This window comes from Haliotis rubra, unplaced genomic scaffold (assembly GCF_003918875.1).
Source record: "Haliotis rubra isolate DU_JTF1 unplaced genomic scaffold, ASM391887v1 Scf261, whole genome shotgun sequence".
NCBI lineage: Eukaryota > Metazoa > Mollusca > Gastropoda > Lepetellida > Haliotidae > Haliotis > Haliotis rubra.
The window spans coordinates 951497-973408 of record NW_025766681.1 but is presented as its reverse complement, the minus strand read 5'-3'; the positions used below and the strand labels follow the sequence as shown (position 1 = coordinate 973408).

Sequence of the window (21912 nt, the reverse complement as noted above, 5' to 3'; positions counted from 1 at the left end):
TAATTCCTTGTTGCTAAATGCCACACTCTGCAATATTCCAGCTATATGCTAGAGATGACACAACTTTATGGACGATCAACTTCTTTATTTTAACAATAGCACTCAAACAAACCAGCTATATGACTGCTGTTTGTAAATGACTGAGTCTGGACCGGACGCCCACTGCAGCAGATAATCCAGTGATCAACAGCATGAACCTCTTACAACAAGCATGGGTTGCTGAAGTCCATTCTAACCCGGATCTTCACAGGTGATGGTAACAGGTACAAGGAGGTTGGGGAGTGATAAGGGGAAGTTGGCGTTGAAAATGTTGTCAAGGTTAATATGAGATTTGCCAAAAATTATGAATATGCTTTATAAACGATCTTTTGTTCTGCCTCTGAGAATATTCGGGATACATTACCTGAAAAGCAAATAATTCATTGGTCTGAGCTTCATGACCTGTTTCACAATGTCTGTGTTAGTTACGTCAGACTTACATCACAAGTGTATATATGGCTGAAACGTGAAAAGAAGGAATGTCAGCAGAATTAGACCAGTGGTCAGTAATTCTGTGTGCTAACCAACTTAATTCCCCCGCACAAGCTTATTCTAACGTGTACACACATTCATGCAAAGACTAGGAGTCCTCCATCAACACACACAGTCACACATACATGTGACAGGTACACACACACACACGCAAACTCTCACCCATAAATAAGCAGGGCAGACTAAAATAGAACACGCTTATGGTCTTAATGTCTCTTTTACGAGATGAAATATATGAGGTCAGAGTTGAATGGTGCAATAACGACTCTTGATGTTGTCTCACAGCCCACAGTATCTACCTATAACTGTAGAACAACTGTCTGGCTACTGGGGTCGGAATTATATCACTTGATGTACACAATGTCCTCTCCATGATGTCCTCTACACAATGTCCTCTCCATGGTGTCTACAGTGTAACAGCAGTTCACACTTCCTGTACACAATGTCCTCTCCATGGTGTCTACCGTGTAACAGCAGTTCACACTTCCTGTACACAATGTCCTCTCCATGGTGTCTACCGTGTAACAGCAGTTCACACTTCCTGTACACAATGTCCTCTCCATGGTGTCTACCGTGTAACAGCAGTTCACACTTCCTGTACACAATGTCCTCTCCATGGTGTCTACCGTGTAACAGCAGTTCACACTTCCTGTACACAATGTCTTCTCCATGGTGTCTACCGTGTAACAGCAGTTCACACTTCCTCTACACAATGTCCTCTCCATGGTGTCTACCGTGTAACAGCAGTTCACACTTCCTCTACACAATGTCCTCTACACAATGTCCTCTCCAAGGCATCTACCGTGTAACAGCAGTTCACACTTCCTCTACACAATGTCTTCTCCATGATGTCCTCTACACAATGTCCTCCAAATGATGTCCTCTCCAAGGCATCCACCGTGTAACAGAAGTTCACACTTCCTGTACACAATGTCTTCTCCATGATGTCCTCTACACAATGTCCTCTGCATGATGTCCTCTCAATGGCATCCATCTTGCAACTGCAGTTCACACTTCCTGTACACAATGTCCTCCACATGATGTCCTCTACATGATGTCCTCTCCATGATGTCCACCGTGTAACGGCAGTTCACACTTCCACTTGGGAAATCAATATCCCAAACAATGATATTTACCTGCTTTACAATCACCAACCAGTGTTGCCCCTGACTACCAATCACACCTGTCTACATGGACACAAGAACAATCATGTCACAAGGTGACAACTGAATAATTGTTACTAATGCTATGTGAGTAAGTGAGTGGATTGAGCAAGTTAGTCAGTCAGTGGGATGAGTGAGTGAGAGTGATTATTGCAGATTTAATTGCAAGAAATAGAAAGTTAGAAATATGATTAGATGCTGCTAAAACAGATTATTTATTTCCAATTTATTTGTACAATGGACAATAATTAATCTTTACACTGATCAGACTCAAGGAATCCAGGAAAAAATAGGTCCCTAGCAACCTGTGCTTGTCTCCCTGTTGGGATTACAGATTAGTGCAGGTCCCCAGCAACCTGTGCTTGTCTCCCAGTAGGGATTCCAGTTTAGTGTAGGTCCCTAGCAACCTGTGCTTGTCTCCCTGTGGGATTCCAGTTTAGTGTAGGTCCCTAGCAACCTGTGCACGTTTCCCATTCGGGATTCCAGTTTAGTGTAGGTCCCTAGCAGCCTGTGATTGTCTCCCTGTGGGGATTCCAGTTTAGTGTAGGTCCCTAGCAGCCTGTGCTTGTCTCCCTGTGGGATTCCAGTTTAGTGTAGGTCCCCAGCAACCTGTGCTTGTCTCCCATTCGGGATTCCAGTTTAGTGTAGGTCCCTAGCAGCCTGTGATTGTTTCCCTGTGGGATTCCAGTTTAGTGTAGGTCCCTAGCAGCCTGTGATTGTCTCCCTGTGGGATTCCAGTTTAGTGTAGGTCCCTAGCAACCTGTGCTTGTCTCCCAGTGGGGATTCCAGTTAACTGTAGGTACCTAGCAACCTGTGCTTGTCTCCCTGTGGGGATTCCAGATTAATGTAGGTCCCTAGCAGCCTGTGCTTGTCTCCCAGTGGGGATTCCAGATTAGTGTAGGTCCCTAGCAGCCTGTGCTTGTCTCCCAGTGGGGATTCCAGTTAAATGTAGGTACCCTAGCAGCCTGTGCTTGTCTCCCTCTTGGGGATTCCAGATTAATGTAGGTCCCTAGCAGCCTGTGCTTGTCTCCCAGTGGGGATTCCAGTTAACTGTAGGTCCCTAGCAACCTGTGCTTGTCTCCCAGTGGGGATTCCAGTTTAGTGTAGGTCCCTAGCAGCCTGTGCTTGTCTCCCAGTGGGGATTCCAGTTAACTGTAGGTACCCTAGCAACCTGTGCTTGTCTCCCCTTGGGGATTCCAGATTAGTGTAGGTCCCTAGCAGCCTGTGCTTGTCTCCCTGTGGGGATTCCAGATTAGTGTAGGTACCTAGCAACCTGTGCTTGTCTCCCAGTGGGGATTCCAGTTTAGTGTAGGTCCCTAGCAGCCTGTGCTTGTCTCCCAGTGGGGATTCCAGTTTAGTGCAGGGCCCTAGCAGCCTGTGCTTGTCTCCCAGTGGGGATTCCAGTTTAGTGTAGGTCCCTAGCAACCTGTGCTTGTCTCCCTGTGGGGATTCCAGTTTAGTGTAGGTCCCTAGCAGCCTGTGCTTGTCTCCCAGTGGGGATTCCAGTTTAGTGTAGGTCCCTAGCAGCCTGTGCTTGTCTCCCCTGTGGGGATTCCAGTTAAGTGTAGGTCCCCAGCAACCTGTGCCTGTCTCCCAGTGGGGATTCCAGTTTAATGTAGGTACCCTAGCAACCTGTGCTTGTCTCCCTGTGGGGATTCCAGTTAAGTGTAGGTCCCTAGCAGCCTGTGATTGTCTCCCAGTGGGATTCCAGTTTAGTGTAGGTCCCCAGCAACCTGTGCTTGTCTCCCATGTGGGGATTCCAGTTTAGTGTAGGTCCCTAGCAGCCTGTGATTGTTCCCTGTGGGATTCCAGTTTAGTGTAGGTCCCTAGCAGCCTGTGCTTGTCTCCCAGTGGGGATTCCAGGTTAGGCTAGACCCCTAACAGCCTGTGCTTGTCTCCCTGTGGGGATTCCAGATTAGTGTAGGTACCTAGCAACCTGTGCTTGTCTCCCAGTGGGGATTCCAGTTTAGTGTAGGTCCCTAGCAGCCTGTGCTTGTCTCCCTGTGGGGATTCCAGTTTAGTGTAGGTACCTAGCAACCTGTGCTTGTCTCCCTGTGGGGATTCCAGTTTAGTGCAGGGCCCTAGCAGCCTGTGCTTGTCTCCCAGTGGGGATTCCAGTTTAGTGTAGGTCCCTAGCAGCCTGTGCTTGTCTCCCAGTGGGGATTCCAGTTTAATGTAGGTACCTAGCAACCTGTGCTTGTCTCCCTGTGGGGATTCCAGTTAAGTGTAGGTCCCTAGCAGCCTGTGCTTGTCTCCCAGTGGGGATTCCAGATTAGTGTAGGTCCCTAGCAGCCTGTGCTTGTCTCCCAGTGGGGATTCCAGTTTAGTGTAGGTCCCTAGCAGCCTGTGCTTGTCTCCCAGTGGGGATTCCAGTTAACTGTAGGTACCTAGCAACCTGTGCTTGTCTCCCTGTGGGGATTCCAGATTAGTGTAGGTCCCTAGCAGCCTGTGCTTGTCTCCCTGTGGGGATTCCAGATTAGTGTAGGTACCTAGCAACCTGTGCTTGTCTCCCAGTGGGGATTCCAGTTTAGTGTAGGTCCCTAGCAGCCTGTGCTTGTCTCCCAGTGGGGATTCCAGTTTAGTGCAGGGCCCTAGCAGCCTGTGCTTGTCTCCCAGTGGGGATTCCAGTTTAGTGTAGGTCCCTAGCAACCTGTGCTTGTCTCCCTGTGGGGATTCCAGTTTAGTGTAGGTCCCTAGCAGCCTGTGCTTGTCTCCCAGTGGGGATTCCAGTTTAGTGTAGGTCCCTAGCAGCCTGTGCTTGTCTCCCAGTGGGGATTCCAGTTAAGTGTAGGTCCCCAGCAACCTGTGCCTGTCTCCCAGTGGGGATTCCAGTTTAATGTAGGTACCTAGCAACCTGTGCTTGTCTCCCTGTGGGGATTCCAGTTTAGTGTAGGTCCCCAGCAACCTGTGCCTGTCTCCCAGTGGGGATTCCAGATTAGTGTAGGTCCCTAGCAACCTGTGCTTGTCTCCCAGTGGGGATTCCAGTTTAGTGTAGGTCCCTAGCAGCCTGTGCTTGTCTCCCAGTGGGGATTCCAGTTAACTGTAGGTACCTAGCAACCTGTGCTTGTCTCCCTGCGGGGATTCCAGATTAATGTAGGTCCCTAGCAGCCTGTGCTTGTCTCCCAGTGGGGATTCCAGTTTAGTGTAGGTCCCTAGCAGCCTGTGCTTGTCTCCCAGTGGGGATTCCAGTTAACTGTAGGTACCTAGCAACCTGTGCCTGTCTCCCCCAGTGGGGATTCCAGTTTAGTGTAGGTCCCTAGCAGCCTGTGCTTGTCTCCCAGTGGGGATTCCAGTTAACTGTAGGTACCTAGCAACCTGTGCTTGTCTCCCTGTGGGGATTCCAGATTAGTGTAGGTCCCTAGCAGCCTGTGCTTGTCTCCCTGTGGGGATTCCAGATTAGTGTAGGTACCCTAGCAACCTGTGCTTGTCTCCCAGTGGGGATTCCAGTTTAGTGCAGGGCCCTAGCAGCCTGTGCTTGTCTCCCAGTGGGGATTCCAGTTTAGTGTAGGTCCCTAGCAACCTGTGCTTGTCTCCCTGTGGGGATTCCAGTTTAGTGTAGGTCCCTAGCAGCCTGTGCTTGTCTCCCAGTGGGGATTCCAGTTTAGTGTAGGTCCCTAGCAGCCTGTGCTTGTCTCCCAGTGGGGATTCCAGTTTAGTGTAGGTCCCTAGCAACCTGTGCTTGTCTCCCAGTGGGGATTCCAGTTTAATGTAGGTACCTAGCAACCTGTGCTTGTCTCCCTGTGGGGATTCCAGTTAAGTGTAGGTCCCCAGCAACCTGTGCCTGTCTCCCAGTGGGGATTCCAGATTAGTGTAGGTCCCTAGCAACCTGTGCTTGTCTCCCTGTGGGGATTCCAGGTTAGGCTAGACCCCTAGCAGCCTGTGCTTGTCTCCCAGTGGGGATTCCAGGTTAGGCTAGACCCCTAGCAGCCTGTGCTTGTCTCCCAGTGGGGATTCCAGGTTAGGCTAGACCCCTAGCAGCCTGTGCTTGTCTCCCTGTGGGGATTCCAGGTTAGTGTAGGTACCTAGCAACCTGTGCTTGTCTCCCAGTGGGGATTCCAGTTTAGTGTAGGGCCCTAGCAGCCTGTGCTTGTCTCCCAGTGGGGATTCCAGTTTAGTGTAGGTACCCTAGCAACCTGTGCTTGTCTCCCTGTGGGGATTCCAGTTTAGGCAGGACCCCTAGCAGCCTGTGCTTGTCTCCCAGTGGGGATTCCAGTTTAGTGTAGGTCCCTAGCAGCCTGTGCTTGTCTCCCAGTGGGGATTCCAGTTTAATGTAGGTACCCTAGCAACCTGTGCTTGTCTCCCTGTGGGGATTCCAGTTTAGTGTAGGTCCCTAGCAGCCTGTGCTTGTCTCCCAGTGGGGATTCCAGATTAGTGTAGGTCCCTAGCAGCCTGTGCTTGTCTCCCAGTGGGGATTCCAGTTTAGTGTAGGTCCCTAGCAGCCTGTGCTTGTCTCCCAGTGGGGATTCCAGTTTAATGTAGGTACCTAGCAACCTGTGCTTGTCTCCCTGTGGGGATTCCAGTTAAGTGTAGGTCCCTAGCAGCCTGTGCTTGTCTCCCAGTGGGGATTCCAGATTAGTGTAGGTCCCTAGCAACCTGTGCTTGTCTCCCTGTGGGGATTCCAGGTTAGGCTAGACCCCTAGTGCTTGTCTCCCAGTGGGGATTCCAGTTTAGTGTAGGTCCCTAGCAGCCTGTGCTTGTCTCCCAGTGGGGATTCCAATTTAATGTAGGTACCTAGCAACCTGTGCTTGTCTCCCTGTGGGGATTCCAGTTAAGTGTAGGTCCCTAGCAGCCTGTGCTTGTCTCCCAGTGGGGATTCCAGATTAGTGTAGGTCCCTAGCAACCTGTGCTTGTCTCCCTGTGGGGATTCCAGGTTAGGCTAGACCCCTAGCAGCCTGTGCTTGTCTCACAACAGGTCTCCCTGGTGCTGTATCTCTCAACAGGTCAAGAACAGGGATTTATAGGACGCCAATTCCTGCATCCTATACACATAAAAATATACAATGGACGCAACAAAATTTATTAGCGCGTCCACAGGAACTCAGCAAAAGTAAAAATTCCAATCAAGTGACAATAAGTTATCACTGAGTTTGCTACTAGCTGGGTTATGGTATTATTTGCAATTTAATTACTGTAACAATACAATAACAGTATTAATAATAATTTCTTAATGTCTGGGACCCCCATTTTGTTGTCCAGGACCCCTGAAAATTAAGAGTAGGAGTCCCAGGGACCCTCAAATACAGGACTCCATGTAAATCCCTCAAGAACAATCTGGGTGGTCTAACACAAGCATCAGCGATTTGAACCCAACACCTTTATCTGTGACGATGAGCCACTCCACAGTGACATATGAAGGTACATACGGCTAGGTGAGTGTAAACATCGATCTATCACAGTTGTGAAGACATGCTATATAAACCAGCAAGCTACTTAATGTGGTCAATATACACTACTGTAATCACAACACTGTCACACACAGGAACATAACACAAATCTCATCAGTGTAAACTGTCCCATCCATGACCACAACTAACGCTCCACTCAAGAAATAAGTTTCTCATGGATGTATTAAACAGGGAAAGGGCTCAGGAAAATTGGCAGTCCAGGGCCTATCTTATTTTGGAGCTTAGTGATCTGATGTAATATGTACATTGTTCTTGTTTAACTAAATTGAAGTTCTTATTTCATTATATTAATCTTCTTAATGGCATTCTACAGAAAGAAGTGAGTGAGTGAGTTTAGTTTTACGCCGCACTCAGCAATATTCCAGCTATATGGCGACGGTCTGTAAATAATCGAGTCTGGACCAGACAATCCAGTGATCAACAGGATGAGCATTGATCTGCTCAATTGGGAGCCGATGACATATGTCAACCAAGCCAGCGAGTCTGACCACCCGATCTCATAAGTCGCCTCTTACTACAGAAAGAAGGATATCAGTGTGAATGTGCCTCACATCTCTGCCAAGTTTTGCTGAAAGATATTAAGAAGTTTTCGAGTTGTGCTCCGAAACGATACCCACCCCTCCCTTTTGGGACTAAGTCCAAATCGTTTCCATGGAACCCGGGAAAAATAAAAAGGCCAAAAATCTGCAAATAGCAAAATGCACCACGTAAGGTTCTGTTTGATATATCTACCAAGTTTTGCTTAAACATATTGAACGGTCCTTGAGTTATGCTCCGGAAACGAAGCCCACCCCTCCCTTTATGACCAAGTCCGAATCGTTTCCATGGAAACCAGGAAAAATAAAAATGCCAAAAATCAGCAGGTAGCAAAAGGCACCAAAATCGTTTGTGTTCGATTATGAGAAACTGTGATCGATTGCTTGGTCGTTTGGCCACTGCGAACAATCTTGGATTATTTCAATTAATCGGAACACCAGTAATTTCCAGTGTGTCACATCTCACTAATGGCACGAGAGACCTGGACAGGAAATGGGCTCCAAACCTGAATCTGCAACACCATGAACACACACAACAAAATCTAGATCATGTTTTAATCAAGACGGCTGAAGCACAAGTAACAAAACTCAATCAATAATAAAATGGTCAGTGAGTGGACAGGCTTCCTACCATATTGGGAATCAAACCTAGACATCTGGTGAGCAGACAAGGCTCCATGGCTGCTCCTATTTTACACAAAACATTGCAAAAGATGGGGCACTAATGTAATTCAGCAGCTGTCACTAATCATGCTAAGAGTCAATAACATGTTTCCTTTGTAACAGTTGGGAATAAGTCATACTTATTAAGAAACCAATACTGACTGACTGACTGAGTTTGGTTTTACGCCGCTTTTAGCAATATTCCAGCAACATCACAGCGGGGGACACCAGAAATGGGCTTCACACATTGTACCCATGTGGGGATTCGAACCCGGGTCTTCGGCGTGACGAGCCAACGCTTTAACTACTAGGCTACCCCACCGCCCCATTAAGAAACCAATAATGGCAGTCTTGTGTCACAGTTTACACAGTCACATCATGTTTCTGCATTGGTCCAGGGGACCCCCATCCATACATTGTATGGATCCTTGCTGGTAATATGACGGTCCTTTAAAGTGAGGTGAGGGGAAATTGGGTTTAACGTCGTGCTTGAGAATATTTCGCTCATATGAAAACGTGCATGCGTGTGTATGTGTATGTGCAGCTGCTTGTACTAGCCCAGACTTAAGTTGGTTTTATAGTGCTAGCCCACTGAGATACCATGCCGCAGTGAAGCATGAATACCCCACTCAGACACATTATACTGACTCCAAGCCGACCAGTCCTTGTTGTACCCATTATGCCGAGCGCCAGACAGGGACCAACAAGTACCATATTTTAACGTCTTTTGGTATGACGCGGTCGGGGATCGAACCCGCAACCTTTCCGCTCTCCGGGCGGATGCTCTAACCACTACACCACAGGGGCGGTCTTCCTTTAAAGTACCCAAATGGTGTAGAGTAGTGTATGTTGAGATAATTACTTCAGAGCCTGGAATGAATCTTGTGGTCATGGCCATTACTGATGGATGAAATAGTTTAGTTTAGTTTTACAAGGCTTTTACCAATAATACACTATTTACAGCAATATCATGGCAGGGGGCACGAGGAATGGGCTTCACACATTCTCTGCATTTGTGCATATTGGCCGCCCGCATGTGCGTCGTGCAAACCCTGGTATACTTATCGGTATTACTATAGTCGGGATATCTGAACCCCCTTGAGCTAGTCTGTCAAATCAAGCTGACAAAACTAAAATACTGTCGAAGCATCATTAAACCAAATGTGCTCACTCATAGGTACCACTGTTTCAGAAGATTATGGCAATTCAAATCACTGTGTGTCTTCAGCTGCCATTTCAATCAATAAAAGTTCAAAGCAATATTTGATCATATCCATCAGTCTCACATTTAGTCTGGGCATTATTGATCATGCCTAGGTAAAGGAGACTTTCGTCCAAATGAAGCTCCACTGATTAGCTCTTCCTATCAAACTTCATAAGGAGCTCACAGCTAAACACTGAGCAAATGAGCTGTTTTTGCAATATTCCAAAAATATCTATGTCCTGAAAGGGTAGAAATGGCCTTCACACAATGGATCAATGTGGGAATCCTGGGTCTTCTTCACTCATCATTCAGTGGGACAAAGACCTGTGGAGAAAAACTGCTGAAGGTCAATTCTGACCCAGATCTTCATGGGCAGAGATAAGCATAGGTTGATGAAGGTGAATTCTAACCAGATAAGCATAGGTTGCTGAAGGTCAATTCTAACCAAGGTCTTCATGGGCAGAGATAAGCATAGGGTGCTGAAGGTCAATTCTAACCCAGGTCTTCATGGGCAGAGATAAGCATAGGTTGCTGAAGGTCAATTCTAACCAAGGTCTTCATGGGCAGAGATAAGCATAGGTTGCTGAAGGTCAATTCTGACCCAGGTCTTCATGAGCAGAGATATGTATGTTGCTGAAGGTCAATTCTAACCAAGGTCTTCATGGGCAGAGATAAGCATAGGTTGCTGAAGGTCAATTCTAACCCAGGTCTTCATGAGCAGAGATATGTATGTTGCTGAAGGTCAATTCTAACTTCCAGGTCTTCAATTCTGACCCAGGTCTTCATAAGAGATAAGTTGCTGAAGGTCAATTCTAACCCAGGTCTTCATGGGCAGAGATAAGCATAGGTTGCTGAAGGTCAATTCTGACCCAGGTCTTCATGGGCAGAGATAAGCATAGGTTGCTGAAGGTCAATTCTGACCCAGGTCTTCATGGGCAGAGATAAGTATAGGTTGCTGAAGGTCAATTCTAACCCAGGTCTTCATGAGCAGGGCATGGTTGCTGAAGAGATAAGCATAGGTTGCTGAAGGTCAATTCTGACCAAGGTCTTCATGAGCAGAGATATGTATGTTGCTGAAGGTCAATTCTAACCCAGGTCTTCATGGGCAGAGATAAGTATAGGTTGCTGAAGGTCAATTCTAACCCAGGTCTTCATGGGCAGAGATAAGTATAGGTTGCTGAAGGTCAATTCTAACCCAGGTCTTCATGGGCAGAGATAAGCATAGGTTGCTGAAGGTCAATTCTGACCCAGGTCTTCATGGGCAGAGATAAGCATAGGTTGCTGAAGGTCAATTCTGACCAAGGTCTTCATGGGCAGAGATAAGTATAGGTTGCTGAAGGTCAATTCTAACCCAGGTCTTCATGGGCAGAGATAAGCATAGGTTGCTGAAGGTCAATTCTGACCCAGGTCTTCATGGGCAGAGATAAGCATAGGTTGCAGAGATGATAGGGTCAATTCTAACCAGGTCTTCATGGGCAGAGATAAGCATAGAGATAGGTCAATTCTGACCAAGGTCTTCATGGTTAAGCATAGGTTGCTGAGGTCAAGGTCATGAGCAGAGATATGTATGTTGCTGAAGGTCAATTCTAACCCAGGTCTTCATGGGCAGAGATAAGCTAGGTTGCTGAGATCAATTCTAACCAAGGTCTTCATGGGCAGAGATAAGTATAGGTTGCTGAAGGTCAATTCTGACCCAGGTCTTCATGGGCAGAGATAAGCATAGGTTGCTGAAGGTCAATTCTAACCAAGGTCTTCATGGGCAGAGATAAGCATAGGTTGCTGAAGGTCAATTCTGACCAAGGTCTTCATGGGAAGAGATAAGCATAGGTTGCTGAAGGTCAATTCTGACCCAGGTCTTCATGGGCAGAGATAAGCATAGGGTGCTGAAGGTCAATTCTAACCCAGGTCTTCATGGGCAGAGATAAGCATAGGTTGTTGAGGTCAATTCTGCCCCAGGTCTTCATGGGCAGAGATAAGCATAGGTTGTTGAAGGTCAATTCTAACCCAGGTCTTCATGGGCAGAGATAAGTATAGGTTGCTGAAGGTCAATTCTAACCAAGGTCTTCATGGGAAGAGATAAGCATAGGTTGCTGAAGGTCAATTCTAACCCAGGTCTTCATGGGCAGAGATAAGTATAGGTTGCTGAAGGTCAATTTTAACCAAGATACACTGACACCATCATATAAGGCCCGTAAGCAGGTCACGACACTGTGTGAGGCCTAAGTACTCCTGGTGGCAAGCAATGTAACTGGTCCGGTCTAGTATATAGTCATATTTGGCGGTTGCTCAGTTTGGAACAAGAACTGGTTCTTGCATATATGCTTGTCACTGGAAATCTGGTACTAGAAGTAAGCTGGGAACCATCTTGAATATCGCAAGAGGAGCAGGAAACTGGATGTAGCGCCTCGCGAGACTTACAGGTCCTATAAACTTCACGCAACACATGTGCCTGATGAACTTCTGCATACAGCAAAAATATTGCACAGCTCCAGGACCAAAATCAATATTGCAGACAGCAGTCACAAATATTAATCTTACTGATAATTCTATTCCCTTCACCAAGGGACTGCTTACAGTGATACTGTATTATTGCAAGATCAGCAGAATTAGCATAAACCAAATTTTAAATTCAATCCCTGCACATTGTTGAGTTAAAACCTTTTCTGTGTCAATGATCCTATTTCAATGGTCACATTACCATCTCATCCTACCGGGTACCCACATATTGGTTAAGGAAACAAAATTACTTGCCTAATGTGAAACTGCATATGATAAACATACAAACAGGGCAGCAGGATTGAAGCCTAAGACACTGTCAGTGTCATGAGCTTCTTAAACTCCCAACTACACTCTGTGATCTACATTGCTAAACTTCTTAATTATTTTAGTTAATACACACAATATTGCCTGCACCAGACTACCCTGTGATTGACATAACGAGCATTACTACCTACGAGGGACAAAAATATCGTGGTTCATATTTTTCATATGATGCCCTAGAGCAAAATATCACTTTGTCATGGTGACGTGACGTCATGAACAATACTATGACTATGAGCGACAGCGGGTAGCCAGCTTATGTTTGAAAGTAGATTTGGGTTCTTTTTTACCTTAATTTGAAAACTTGGGTAATAAATAGAATATCATATTCATGCCCATATCATACAGGGTTTACGACACTCTCGCTCGGGAAATACCTACATTTAGGCACTCGTGTTGAAACATAGTAAAACATGGGCACTGTGATAATATCCTCTATATCTCACATGCTGTGTGCCTACAACCTTGTCAGAGAGTGTCGCCATCTTCCTATGTTAATAGTCCCGCTTTAACGGGAACTTCTAATCTGGTATTAGCATAAGGATACCTGAGAACCCAAGCGTCTGTACACATAAACCCAGATTATAACCTCAGCATCTGTACACATAAACCCAGGTTATAACCCTAGCATCTGTACACATAAAACCAGATTATAACCCCAGCGTCTGTGCACATAAACCTAGGTTATATCCCCAGCGTCTGTACACATAATCCCAGATTATAACCCCAGGGTCTGTACACATAAACCCAGATCATAACCCCAGCGTTCGTACACATAAACCCAGGTTATAACCCCAGCATCCATACACATAAACCCTGGTTATAACCCCAGCATCTGTACACATAAACCCAGGTTATAACCCCAGCATCGGTACACATAAACCTAGGTTATAACCCCAGCATCTGTACACATAAACCTACGCTATAACCCCAGCGTCTCCACACATAAACCCAGATTACAACCCCAGCATCCATACACGTAAACCCAGATTACAACCCCAGCATCCATACACGTAAACCCAGGTTATATAGTATGACCAGAAATTATTGAGAATTTTAGGAATATGTTTAATTGGATTTCTAGTGTAAACAACCTTGACCAGCTATCAAGTGCTTGGTCTCATTCAAGAGAGACAACTCCGTTAATCCTTTTTCATTAGTTTGTGAAGAGTTATACCCCTTTGTTTACTTGCTAGCAGACGACATTTTCAGTGATCCTCAGTGATCCTCAGTATGGATGAATAAGAGAAGAGGAAGTTGATTTTAGAGTATTACAACAAGGACACCAGATCAGCTAAAGTGATTTCAAGTAGAACAGGCATCCCTTTGTCCACTGTTTATCGTGTTTTGAAAAATATTGCAAATGGATATGGCATTGAGCACCAGGGAGGCGCAGGTAGTCCCAGAACATTGACTGTGTGACAGGAGTGAGTGAGTGAGTTTAGTTTTACGCCGCGACTCAGCAATATTCCAGCTATATGGCGGTCTGTAAATAATCGAGTCTGGACCAGACAATCCAGTGATCAACAGCATGAACATCGATCTGCGTAATTGGGAACCGATGACATTTGTCAACCAAGTCAGCGAAACTGACCACCCGATCCCGTTAGTGTAGCCTCTTACGACAAGATAGTCGCCTTTTTATGGCAAGCACATGGGTTGCTGAAGACCTATTCTACCCGGATCTTCACGGGTCGATTCGGTGACAGGAGGCGGCTTGGTATTCTTGTTTCTAAAAACTAACGAAGGAGTTTAGAAAACTTAAGGCTGGATATGATTGATAGAGGAACTGTGGATGTCTGTAAAGAGACAATTAGAACTGAACTGCATGCAATGGGTTGGCAGAAATGTTGAGGAATTCCATCACCGATCATGAAACCTGAACAAAAGGAGCGAAGGTTGAACTGGTGCTCACAGCACAGAAATTTTAACTGGGACAATGTAAATTCTGCACCAAACAAACTGAAAAACCTTTGTAACAGTGCCCAAAGTACAGTCCGAAATTTAACGTGTGGGGTGGCATATCTGTGTTAGGGGCAACGCCCCTCTGTGTATTTGAAGGGAATATGAACAGTGAGCGGTACACAGATATTCTCGAGGGCCATTTACTTCCATCTGCTCACGTGTTCTATGGAAATTTTTTATTTTCCAGCAGGACAACGACCCAAAACATTGTTCAAAGCATTCACAGGCCTGGTTTCGGACCCAAAATATGACATTATTAGATTGGCCAAGCTATAGCCCTGACCTAAATCCAATAGAAAATGTTTGGGGACTTATGAAGGAAAGTGTCAATTAGAAAAATCTGACAAATATTGCTGAAATGAAAGAAGAGGTGGTCCGATATTGGGACAGCATGGACCATGACTTTCTAACTTCTTTGATCAGTAGTGTGCCCCACCGCATTGAAGCCTGCATTGCTGCCCATGGTGACTTGACAAAATACTAACTGTTCACCTGTCTTGTGAATCTGGAGTTATGTTCTGCTAATATTCACATTTAATACGTGAGTAATGAGTGAATTTTTTTTTTTTAAATTACAATCTTAAATTCTCAATAATTTCTGGTTGTACTGTAACCCCAGCATGCGTACACATAAACCCACGTTATAACCCCAGCGTCTGTACACATAAACATCACATTTTTAGGAATACACCATGAATTATAAAATATGTTACTTTTGGGATTACACTTGAAATCTCAGTAAAGTATAGATTTTAGTAGTTTTATTAGGTTGAGTCATATCCAAGATTCAAACCCAAACTCTCAAAGCCACATGTTAAAAGTCAAAGTTTTATTTTCCGTTTGTAGGTCATCGGCCCATGTACAAAAAGCAACACAAATGATACTGTACATCATTTTATTGAGGATCGACATTTAAGAGGTGATTTTATATTAACTTGATGAATTTAACTTTATAATTCTCAAAGCCACCATTGTGGCTGAGTGGGATGGATCTGATATTGTGTGCTGGCGATCAGGTGGCAGACTCTAAAAAGTGGGGATTCGAATTAGATTGGACTCGGCCAAATATTAAAGGTGAGGTGGGGTGAAATTGGGTTTAAAGCCGTGCTTGAGAATATTTCGCTCATATGACGACGTGCATGCGTGTGTATGTGTATGTGCGGCTGCTTGTACTAGCCCAGACTTAAGCTGGTTTTATAGTGCTAGCCCACTGAGATACCATGCCGCAGTGAAGCATGAATACCCCACTCAGACACATTATACTGACTCCGAGCCGAGTCCTTGTTGTACCCATTAATGCCGAGAGCCAGGCAGGGACCAACAAGTACCATATTTTAACGTCTTTTGGTCTGACGCAATCGGGGATCGAACCCGCTACCTTCCGCTCTCCGGGTGGACGCTCTAAACACTACACCACGGAGGCGGTCGCCAAATATTAAAAGTACAAGAATCTGTACTACACTGAGAAAGTGTAATCCCAAATATAACATATGTTACCTGACCACTTTCTAAACGGCATTGTGTATTCACACTAGTGGTGTTCCAATTAATTTAAATAATCGAAGATTGGTCGCAGTGACCAAACAACCGAGCAATCGATCACATTTTCTCATTATCAAACATAAACGATTTTGGAACTACTATTTTAGTCTTTGAAATACTTGACAATGGAACATATCTTAGAAGTTGTCAGGGCCTGACAACGTGTTTAATTCACTTCACTATCTGAAAAGTCATGACTGAATATTTCTATAAGACTCCAGGAAATTTATGTTCATGATAAATCAGTCATTACTTTAAAGTAGCAAGTTGCATCATGTTATACATATCTGGATAGGAAAATCTGAAAAATGACGCTAACCAATTTTTTTCGATGATTGTCCGTTGGTAATGAAGCAATCATCAATTGTGAGATTTCAACCAATTCCCAACACTAATTCACACCATGCAAGTGTACTGGAAGCACAATACTACATAATAACCAACGATCCACAATTGAATTATGGATCAGTCGTCTGGATAGACTGAAGGTTGATAATCCCATGGCTTTGAGGAGGGATTTAGCACTGGGACTGATACTCTGTAATTCTGAGTCGGCCATTCTTCATTTCACTCGTTGACATTGTATAAATAATTACGAAAACACTTCACTCAATGCAGTCCACTGCACAGGGCATGTGATGTAATCAACAGCCCTTGCCATCAACAATAGATAATAATAATAATAATAATAATAATATGGACATTTGTATAGCGCAGTAGTAACTCCACACCTCAAGGGCATGCTCTTTGCGTAACAGTAAATATGTACACTATATACAGGAAGAAGTGTTATAAGATTTAGTTGTGGTTGAACAAGAATGTTTTGAGTCTTGATTTAAAGATGGAGATGGAAGGAGATGACTTGACATGGAGAGGTAGTGAGTTCCAGAGGGAAGCTGCATGAACGCTGAAAGATCTGCCGCCAAATGTTTGCAACTTGTATTTTGGGACACTGAGAAGACCTTTGTCTTGAGATCTGAGGGCCCGAGCTGGAGTGTAGGGTGTTATAAGATCTTGCATGTAGGACATTGTGCTTCAGGTGTCACCAGCAGACCAATCAGCAATGAGAAGCACAAAAATGCACATATACCGATATCAGATATATAGCACACAATATATATCATCATTGTCATAGGTAATACGTATTCCTTAAAAAATATCATATGACTTTTTATTGTAATGAACAGAGCTAATTAGGGATCATAAATATTTTGGGGAATAAGTTTATATTTTGAAGAAGGAGCATGTATTTCATGAAATATTTCCCCAAAACATTATATGCTCCCTAACTTATTTTGTGCAACGTAGATATTTACTCTATCAAAACATATTAAGGTAATAATCTCATTATCATATAACTGTCATTCTTAGAGCATTGCTTAAGACATAATTATCTCTCTTCTTGACCTGCCAAAACAATTCACCTTGAGATGCATTAAGTTATAATGTATTCTGTAGGGTCAGAGAGAGATCTGTCTACTAGTCATCAGTATTGTGGACCGCGTCATACCAAAAGACGTTAAAATATGGTACTTGTTGGACCCTGCCTCGCGTTCAGCATTAATGGGTACAACAAGGACTGGTCGGCTCGGAGTCAGTATAATGTGTCTGAGTGGGGTATTCATGCTTCACTGCGGCATGGTATCTCAGTGGGCTAGCACTACAAAAGCAGCTTCAGTCTGGGCTAGTACAAGCAGCCGCACATACACATACACATGCATGCACGTCATCATATGAGCGAAATATTCTCAGGCACGACATTAAACCCAATTTCACCTCACCTCACCATTGTGAGAGGGGCGATCAGGTAGCCCAGTGGTAAAAGCGTTCACTCATCATGCAGAAGTCCCAGGTTCAATTCCCCACTTGAGTACAATGTGTGAAGCCCATTTCTGGTTTCCCCTGCCGGGATATTGCTGGAATGTTGCTGGAATATTGCTAAAAGCAGCGTAAAACCATACTCACTTAATACTGTGAGAACCAATCCAGCCATCTGCCTACCAAACTCTGTCCTTGACCTTAGTGGCACTGCATGGCTGCCGAGCAGTGATTTTGACACGAATATCCAACGGCATAGATAAACTTAAACCCTATAACCAGAGTGCATCGGGTGTCCATATTTTCCTGTCTACTTGTTTGTAATCCATAACTGATCACAGACAGATCAACAGTCCTCCTCAGCGGGTGTCAATGTAACTGACAATACCTCCCCTTGATAAATGACTTCTTTGTATCAATATAAACAGGTTATGTCTTCCTTCTGGAAAATGTAATTTAGATTATCTATTCAGTCAATTGTATACCTAATATATATTTTTCCAACACAGATACATTTACAGGGGGAATAAATTATCCTTTACATCAAAGCCTCATTGTTTGACAGGCAGCTTAAAAAAAGGAAAAAGCAATATTTTACCCTTCTTTCATTCTTCCAGATATTTAAACTCTTTAACATGCAGATCAACAATGTTTATCAATGTATAATATTTATACCATTGTGTATTTACACTAGGGCCCCCTGTATTTTACACATAGTCACATTTGTGAAAGAGTGAAGCAAATTGTTTTACAATGTTGACTTAAAATCCTCATCTTTAGAAAAAAGATGTGATATACGATATATGTCACGTTTTCATTAACAAACACGTCTGGTATAAACAATCATTTCTATAAACTACCAATTTTTAAATCTTATGTTTTGGCTCCTTTTTTAGGCACTTTTAAGTTTTTCTAGAAAAAGACAACATAATATTTTGACGTATCAAAGCAATTAGATCTAATAAGAGTGTACGTATTGTAAACATTCATCGTGATTTAAAATCAGAGAATAAACACATTCCTCCACCCGAAGAAAAATTATAACTTTAAATTGAAACAATATTTTCTTGGGAAATGTCAATGAAACCACATTACGAAAACTTTGGTACGAAGTAAGATAAAGTTTTCACAGAAATATGACGACCCACATTCATTCTAACTAGTGTGTAACTCATAACACAACGCTACGTACATAGATCATATGATTTACAATTGTCACTGTAAATCCTCCGTGCGAGCCTCGGACTGTGACAATCCCCTCAACGGCATATGGGCGACAAAAAACATGACAGAAATGTTGTGAAACGACAAACACAAAAAATACGAACGCAATTATTTGCTCATCTTGTCAAGATGGAAATCTCTTATTTAGTATTACGTACCTCTGTGTTGACGAAAAGGTAAAGTCCCGTTTATTGTCATACCGTTGTCCACCTTTTATCGCCGACATCACTCAGCGCTATCAACGTTCGCGGAGATTGCTTCCGGAGATTCGGACGGAATTAAGCCATCGTTCTGATTGGTCGAAATTTACGGTATGAAATTTGTTGCCATGACGATAAGTTACAACAGCATTGGTACTTCATAACCGATACGGTTGTGTCACAAGTGGTGTGGCTTGTCGTCAGCCGTGAATTGATGCACCAGAGCAGTGATTGATGATGTTGCAATTAAATAGATTGGCATTGATTTTCGGTGACGATACCAGGACTAATAGCTACTGCCACAACAGCGCATTCTCATAAACGTTAGGACACTGACACGTTTGTTCAAATGTTAAAGCATTTGCCGATTGTGGTCGTGTTAATGGACTATCAGTAAGGCCATTCTTCGTATTTATGTCACAACAGTAGATTACACCACCCAAAACATCGCCTTGTTTCTTGTCAGTTTTTTCGGGAAACACGCTTCTGTAAATAAAAAATAGTGTTTTTCTCCGACATTAACATGGCGCCCGGTGAAGTATAAATTTAGAAGAATAAGAGGAGCTATACAATTGGTGCAGCTGGAGTGAGTGGGTGATTTTAGTTTTACGCCGCACTCAGCAATATTCCAGCTATATGGCGGCGGTCTGTAAATAATCAAGTCTGGACCAGACAATCCAGGGATCAACAGCATGAACATCGATCAACGCAATTGGGATAAGATGACATGTGTCAACCCTGTCATTGAACCTGACCACCCGATCCCGTAAGTCGCCTCTTACGACAAGCATGGGTTGCTGAAGATCAATTCTAACCCAGACCTTCATGGGTGGTGCAACTGGAATACTGTTCATTAAGTGGCATTAGACCAAACTCGTTCGCCAGTTTTTTGTTTGTGTATTTGTGTTTATTTATTTGTTTGTTCTTTAACGATGTACCGTGCAATGTTCCAGCTGTATGACTGAGGTCAGTACATAGTCCAGCCAGGACTAGGAAATTATGGGATTGACATCATGAGCATCGATACTCAAAGCTGGCATTGTAATATGCAGTTCATCAAGTCTTCGAGGCTGACCTCTCGATCCATTTTATGACTTGGTTGATACATGTCATCATATCGATATCCCAATTGCGGATGCTCATGCTGTTGACCACAGGATTGTCTGCTTCAGACACGATTATTTACAGACCGCCGCCAGGTAGCAGTATTGCTGAATGCGGCTTGAAACTAAACTCACTCACTCACTCACTCCATTTACAAAGACCATATACAGCTTGCTTTGGAACTACATTCTGACAAGGAGAAAAAGATGTTGCATATACAGGACATATCATGTTGAGTGCAACTTCGTTGGGTTACGTCGGTTACGACAGCGGGTTAAGACAGCAAGATCATCTTGAGTGCAACTTCGTTGGGTTACGACAGCAACTTCGTCGGGTTAAGACAGCAACTTCGTTGGGTTAAGACAGCAAGATCATCTTGAGTGCAACTTCGTTGGGTTACGACAGCAACTTCGTCGGGTTAAGACAGCAAGATCATCTTGAGTGCAACTTCGTTGGGTTACGACAGCAACTTCGTCGGGTTAAGACCTTAACTTCGTCGGGTTAAGACAGCAAGATCAGCAACTTCGTCGGGTTACGACAGCAACTTCGTTGGGTTAAGACAGCAACTTCGTTCATTAGCGGTTGACTTCGTCAAGACTCGTGCGGGTTACAGCGACTTCGTCGGGTTACGGGTTACGACAGCAACTTTCGTCGGTTACGACAGCGACTTCGTCGGGACAGCGAAAGCAACTTTGGTGGGTTACGACAGCGACTTTGTCGGGTTGCGACAGCAACTTTGGTGGGTTACGACAGCAACTTCGTCAAGGAGAAAAAGGGTTACAGGACAGACAGCAAGATCATCTTGAGTGCAACTTCGTTGGGTTACGACAGCAACTTCGTCGGGTTAAGACAGCAAGATCATCTTGAGTGCAACTTCGTTGGGTTACGACAGGTTACGACAGTTAAGACACTATCATCTTGAGTGTCGTTACGACAGGTTAAGACAACAACTTCGTCGGGTTAAGACAGAGACTTCGTCGGGTTAAGACAGCAAGATCATCTTGAGTGCAACTTCGTTGGGTTACGACAGCAACTTCGTCGGGTTAAGACAGCGACTTCGTCGGGTTAAGACAGCAAGATCATCTTGAGTGCAACTTCGTTGGGTTACGACAGCAACAGCATATACAGCGACAGATCATTTTGAGTGCAACTTCGTCGGCGGGTTAAGACAGCAAGATCATCTTGAGTGCAACTTCGTTGGGTTACGACAGCGACTTTGTCGGGTTTACGAAAGCAACTTTGGTGGGTTACGACAGCGACTTTGTCGGGTTGCGAAAGCAACTTTGGTGGGTTACGACAGCAACATAGGCGGGTTACAAAAGGGATTTCGTCGGGTAACGACAGCGACTTCGACGGGTCACGACAGCGACTTCGCTGGGTTACGACAGCGACCTAGTCGGGTTAGGACAGCGACTTGTCGGGATCGAGTGGTCAGGCTCGCTGACTTGGTTGACACATGTCATCGGTTCCCAATTGCACAGATCGATGCCCATGCCGTTGATCACTGGATTGTCTGGTCCAGACTCGATCATTTACAGACCGCCGCCATATAGCTGGAATATAGCTGAATGCGGCGTAAAACTAAACTCACTCACTCATACCTAGGACCCTGTCGCTTCCATTCCATAATGGCGTGCTAGGATCACGTCTTGCCCTATTGTCAGCGGATTCACCGTACAAAAATATATTTGGAGTTAGACTCCAGCTGATTTTGACGCATTTAAATAGTGCACCTGC

General features: G+C 44.5%; 2 protein-coding genes across 2 annotated transcripts in view; both read right to left on the bottom strand.

Annotated features, from left to right (window-relative positions):
- LOC124280152 (adenylate cyclase type 5-like) overlaps positions 1-19139 on the bottom strand; it is a 92572-nt gene extending 73433 nt beyond the window's left edge. Inside the window, exon 1 of the mRNA XM_046716038.1 lies at positions 19030-19139. The gene's annotated coding sequence lies outside the window, so the exon portion shown is untranslated. The remainder of the gene's footprint in view (positions 1-19029) is intronic.
- On the bottom strand, positions 876-1256 carry LOC124280150. Its single transcript, XM_046716037.1, has one exon. It carries the CDS (start codon positions 1254-1256, stop codon positions 876-878), a length of 381 nt encoding a protein of 126 aa, XP_046571993.1.
- Positions 19140-21912: the final 2773 nt, after the last annotated feature.